This window comes from Chiloscyllium punctatum, chromosome 39 (genome assembly GCF_047496795.1).
Source record: "Chiloscyllium punctatum isolate Juve2018m chromosome 39, sChiPun1.3, whole genome shotgun sequence".
NCBI classification, from domain to species: domain Eukaryota; kingdom Metazoa; phylum Chordata; class Chondrichthyes; order Orectolobiformes; family Hemiscylliidae; genus Chiloscyllium; species Chiloscyllium punctatum.
Window position 1 is genome coordinate 20,900,500 of NC_092777.1, and position 6,000 is coordinate 20,906,499.

General features: G+C 42.1%; 1 protein-coding gene across 1 annotated transcript in view; it reads right to left on the reverse strand.

Annotated features, from left to right (window-relative positions):
• gas7b (growth arrest-specific 7b) overlaps positions 1–5,579 on the reverse strand; it is a 440,079-nt gene extending 434,500 nt beyond the window's left edge. The window contains exon 1 of the mRNA XM_072558282.1: positions 5,095–5,579. Coding sequence (XP_072414383.1) covers positions 5,095–5,274 — 180 coding nt within the window. The 5' untranslated portion in view covers positions 5,275–5,579. The remainder of the gene's footprint in view (positions 1–5,094) is intronic.
• Positions 5,580–6,000: the final 421 nt, after the last annotated feature.

Below are 6,000 nucleotides of genomic sequence, written 5' to 3' on the forward strand. Positions count from 1 at the left end.
GACAAATAAGTGGCAGATGGAATTTTATATAGGCAAGTGGGAGGAAGTGCAATTTGGCAGAGAGGATAGGAAAGACAGTATAAACTGAATGGCAAAGATCTAAAGAGTGTGCAGGGACAGAAGGGCCTGGGGGTGTTTGTGAATATATCTTTGAAGATGGCAAGACAATTGAAAGAGTGGTTAGCAAAGCACACTGCGTCTTGAACTTCATAAATAAATAGAGGTATCAAGAACAAGAGCAAGGATACATGGTTGAACCTTCCTAAAGCTCTGGTTAGACTTCAGTTACAGTCCAGTTCTAGCCTCCATAATTTTGGAGGTATGAGAGTATTTTGAGACAATTTACCAAATTGGCACAGTGATTAGCACTGCTGCCTCACAGCGCCAGAGACCCGGGTTCAATTCCCGCCTCGGGCGACTGACTGTGGAGTTTGCACATTCTTGCTGTGTCTGCGTGGGTTTCCTCCGGGTGCTCCGATTTCCTCCCACAGTCTAAACATGTGCAGGTTAGGTGAATTGGCCATTCTAAAATTGCCCATAGTATGAGGTAAAGGGGTAAATGTAGGGGAATGGGTCTGGGTGGGTTGCGCTTCGGTGGGTCGGTGTGGACTTGTTGGGCCGAAGGGCCTGTTTCCACACTGTAAGTAATGTTAGCTTTTAGGTTGGAGCAGAATTGATGGGCTGAATGGCCTAACTCTGCTCCTATATCTTATGTCTTCAGATGGAATTGTTCTCTTCGGAGCAAAAGAGTCAAGGGGAGATTTGAGTGAGACGTAGAAGATTATGACAGGTTTGGATAAAGTAATAAAGGAAATGTTTCTTTTAGCTATGGAAATAAATTTAAGGCTTTAGGCAAGAATACAAGGATGATTGAGAAATAAAACATTATAGGAGACAAAAGGGAATAGTCTGGAACTCCGTGGCTCTAAGGGTATTGGAAGCAGGGATGATCAATAATTCCAAAAGGAAATTGGCTGGGAATTTGAATGGAACAAAGTTGCAGTGCCAAGGGAATACAGTGGGAGAATAGGATTGATTGAATTGTTCTCTGGAGAATCAAGGCTATGGGCCTAGTCCAGAAAAGTGGGATTAGTGTAAGTAGTAGTAACTTTTGGCAGTATGGACTTGATAAGTTGAAGGGCATCTTTTACACTGAGTTCTGAGGAACAGGTCACTGGACCTGAAACGTCAACCCTGATCTCTCTTCACAGATGCTGCCAGACCTGCTGAGCTTCTGTTTTTGTCTCTTTTGCATCGTCTGATTCAATGAAAAGAGATTCAATGGACTGAATGGTGTCCCTCTGTGCTATATTGACTCTGTGGCCCAAAAAAGAAACATAAACAATTAAAATGAAAGTGATGACAAAAAAAGTCTGTGTAAAATCCACAGCAGAAAAGGATTAGTGAATTAATTGGAGAGAGGGAAAAACACCTCATCTTCCACCTAGGCACCTTATAGCCTTCAGAACTGAACACTGGATTTAACAATTTTCAGAATGTGATCACACTCCTCCATTTAAGTCACCCATTCCCCAACCTCCACCTCAAGACCCCTCGGTCTTGTGTTGAATGGGTTGTTCCCTGCACAGCCAATCCATTTTCAACTGTTCACACTTCCTTTTAGCATCCAATCAAGTCTTTTTTTTCTTTCTCTCTTGACTTATCAGCTATATCTTTGTTTACCTATCGCCCTTTATCTTTTGCTTTCTCTGCGCCCCATCTCCATGTACTGTATTCTATTCTTTCTCCCCACAACATATCATCAGTGTAAAAAGAACACTTTTCCCCCAGTTATTCGGTAACAAAGATCACTGCATTTGAAACATTCACAGTGAATATCTAAATGAGTTTGAAATGAATGTTGTGAAAGATTGTAATAAATTAAATGGACTGGAAACTGGTATTTTCCAAGCAATACAGCATATATTTTGATCCTCTGAGAAAACTACTCTAAAATGTAAGCTGGAGGTGTATCATTGTACTAATCATTGAACAATAGAAAGATCAGTCCAACCTGGCAAGTCACATTGACGTCTTTGCACACTTTTCAAATATTACACACTTGATGTGAACTTTGAGAAAGCTATGGCATACAAAAAGACTCCAATGTGAACAATCAATTATCAACTCCTAGGATAGCCACGACATGGAGATGCTGGTGTTGGGACTGGGATGGACAAAGTCTGAAGTCACACTACACCAGGCCATAATCCAACAGGTATACTTAAAATTATAAGCTTTTGGAGCACTACTCCTTCATCAGGACTCCTAGTGGTGTACTCATTGAAATGTCTTTTAAATGTTGTAATTGTACCCACTTTCTCTGGCAGCTCATTCCATAAACGGACCACCTGCTGTGTGAAAACGACACTCATAGGCCACTTTTAAATCTTTCCATTCTCACCTTAAACTTATGCCGTCTAGTTTTGGACTCCTTTACTCTGGGAAAAAGACCTTGGCTATTCATCTTCTTATGATTTTAGAAACCTCTATAAGATTCACCCTCAGCCTCTGATACTCCCAGGAAAATCGCCCCAGTCTATTCAGCCTCCCCCTATAGCTCAAACCCTCTCACCCTGGCAACATCCTTGTAACTATTTTCTGTACCCTGTCAAATTTAACAACAACAACTTTCCTACAGCAGGTAGACAAGAATTGAACACAGCATTCCAAATGTGACTGAACCAATGCCCTGTACAGCCACAGCAAGACATCCCAACTTCTATACTCAATGCACTGACCAGTAACAACAAGTGTACCAAAGGCTTCTTCACTACCTTGTATCTTGAGGTTGGAGAGCTGGCTAGAGGTCTGTAAGTTACCTCTTGCAGGATAGTTGCACCAAACCACAGGGCAATTGGGGAGTGTTGAGGCCAAAGACAGGCGTTCCTCTAGAAACAAGACATCTGAGTTGAAAATCCCATTGAGCAAGGGCTGCTGGTCAATCAGAGGCCAGCAGCACTTGTACTCCACAGTGCCATGGAGAAGGGTGTGGCCACTGGCCACTTTAAGTCCCAGAATCATAACGAACCCATAGCCAAGACAAAGATAACTGATGGGATGGGGGATTGGTGGGGGTATCTCAGGCTGTGTTGGGACTGGTCAAGAGTTAGAAGGATTGGCAGGTGTTGGAAGCAAATGCTGAGACTTAGCTCCCAGCAGGCAAGCCCCTGGCCATCCCCTTGATTAGGTACCACTTGCCTTTGATCAAGGGACACCACCCTGTCCAGCCCCTGCAGGGTAGCAGCTATTGTGAACAGAACCTGACGACAAATCCACAGTCCTAGAGGGGAAAGGGTGAGGCTCTTAAGATGGTAGTCAATTGGCCAATTATGTGCTTGAAATAGTGGTGCAACACCAAGTTTGTCCAGAGGGTCCTTCTACCTATAACTTGATTCAGGGAAAGATAAGAAGATAGTGGGATTAAGATTTTCCATTAGCCTACCTCGTTAAAAGCCCTTCTTATCTTCAAACTCACTTTCTTCAGTAACAGAGATTTCTAGCCCTACTTGCTGTGCCTTGCTGTTGTACGTAATGTGTTATCTCAAAGCAGATCAGCACAGATATGAGCACAAGTCCTCAAAGAAAAGAGGCATAGAAGCTGTTTCACTATGTGTGAAATTATGCATCAAATAAGCATAATCTCTGTAAGAAACTAAATTAAGCTGCCCTGCACATCAATGAAATTGTTAGCCAGTTTAGGCAGTGTCAAAATCACTATATAATTATCAGCTGGATACAGTTAGTTAAAACCTGCATAATGTGGTTTTGGAACGACAGCAAGCGAGGTATAATTGCCAACATTATTACTGCACCGAGCTTGGGCATTAATCAGCCTGACAGTGCAGCTTGGCTTTACCAATCCTTTCGGATTGTCCTCCAGTCTCCAGTAATTAATGACCTGGCTATCTAAGAGAGAGAAATAAAAAAGTTGTGATTTTAAGAAAAACTCATTAAATACTGCTGTTAGCAGCACTGCAGATCAACAAAGACAGTTTGATTGGGGTTGAGGGGTCATTTAATGGAACATCCATAAATGTTGCCAACCGCAATAAAGTTCTGATAATGATCATAACAAGTCTTGGACTGATACGTTTCAGACACTTTGACATTTATAAATCTAATGGTAATATATGTATCTCACACCATCAAACCAAAACGTTCTAGTGTAAATGCACTCACATCCAGAACTCGAAAATCATTACTGTATCTTTTTGGTGGGTTGTGCAAACTGTTGCTTTTTTTAAGATTCCTTTGAAAGATCAATATCGTGACTCACTTTAGCAGAGGTGACCAAATCCGATAGACCGCCTTAATGATAAATGCAGAGTTTTCGTTCTAATTTAAATTCATTCAGCTGATACGTAAATTAGAGGATTAGTGATTTGAGAACCCAACTTCACCCAGTATAAAATGGCGTTACATTAAAATAATAACACAATTAAAGTCTTAACAATTTCCCGCTTACACTTTTTTTGAGGATTTCTCCACATTTTTGTGTTGCAACGTGCCCCCTAGCGGAAAATGAAATGTTAATATCCGGTGTGGAAAGTATATCGATCATCAGATTTCAAAACAACTGTTCAAGCAGGCACTATCACAAAACAATTTACAAACAGGGACACGTTGGGCTGCTAAAGACCTTAAACTACAACAACACCCTCGTGGACTGCTTCAAGCTGCGGCTTCCAAACTTCTAACAGCCAACCTCATTTCCATTGCCCAGTCTCCCTCAAAATGTCAGTTTCCAAAGATTGTGTCACAATTTCCGGACCGTTTACTCATTTATTCTTTCTTCAGATTTAGAGAGAGAATGTGTGTGTATGTGTGAATCTGACTGGTACCAGTCTTGACTCACACCACAAACATAAAACAGCCAGGTCGAAAGATGCACAATGCAAACCATTACTCTGACTCTCCCATTTAAATCAAATTTCTCGTCCGCGACACATTTGCTCTGAAATACAAAGCAATTCCCGTCCGTTTTTGCAACAAGGTTGAATTTAGAGTGATTGAGACAGAAAAGAACCAGAACACTGGGGCTGGGGACGTCCCAGGTTTGGTGGAGTTATCAGACATTTGTGGCATGCTTACCTCTAGAATCTCCACATAACTTGCAGGGAACCAACCCCTGTTCCCATCCTTCTCTCCTTCCCACCATCCGCCGTTCAACACCTGTAAAACCTTGATGATCTCCCCAGCCTCGAACTTCAGTCCTTGCTGATGTTGGTCACCGGTAAACGCGTACAAAGTTTTACACAGAACTCCGGCCATAGCAGACTCCTTGGTTTTGGTGTTTTATATGTGTGTGTGTGTGTGTACGCGTTGAAAGATCTCTCGCTGAAAAGCTCGAAGTCTTCCCTCTGTTCAATCCTCTGCTCTCTCTCCCGGTGCTGGGTTTGATGCTGGGCTCAGGACTCCATCATTGTTTCTTCCAACTCACGGTATGACTCAGTGCTGAGATCACGACGAGAGGGGACGGATAAGCTTCACAAGGAGGGAGAGAGAGAGAGAGAGAAGGAAAAGTACAGCAGTTCTGATATTTCCTCGCTGCTGGCGTTTGGATGAAATCTGCTGTAGTTCTGGATGGTGGCGCTTTGACGGGAAGGAAGCGAGCTGATAGCTCTCTTCCATTGTAATTCATTCCAATGTATTTAGTGATGGGCCGGCGGTGGCGGGAGTAGCATTGTTCCCAGTAAACAAGGCACTAACAGTAAAATAACATTTACCAGCGGCACAGAAGTAAGTTACAATGTATATTACACTAAAAACAACGCAGATGATTTAAACACGGCGCTCATAGGAGCCCTGATTTTTGTTTTCTCTGGCGAACATGATAACGGGTTATCTAATTATTTTCTCAAATAGACCCGACTCCTTTCTTCAGAGATATTGATATTTTTAGATAGGTTTAAAAATACACGTGCATAATAAACACTTCTTCTGCCTATGCATGTCTAGTGTTGTTGATTTTAGCTGAACTTCAAAACCAAAATTCAT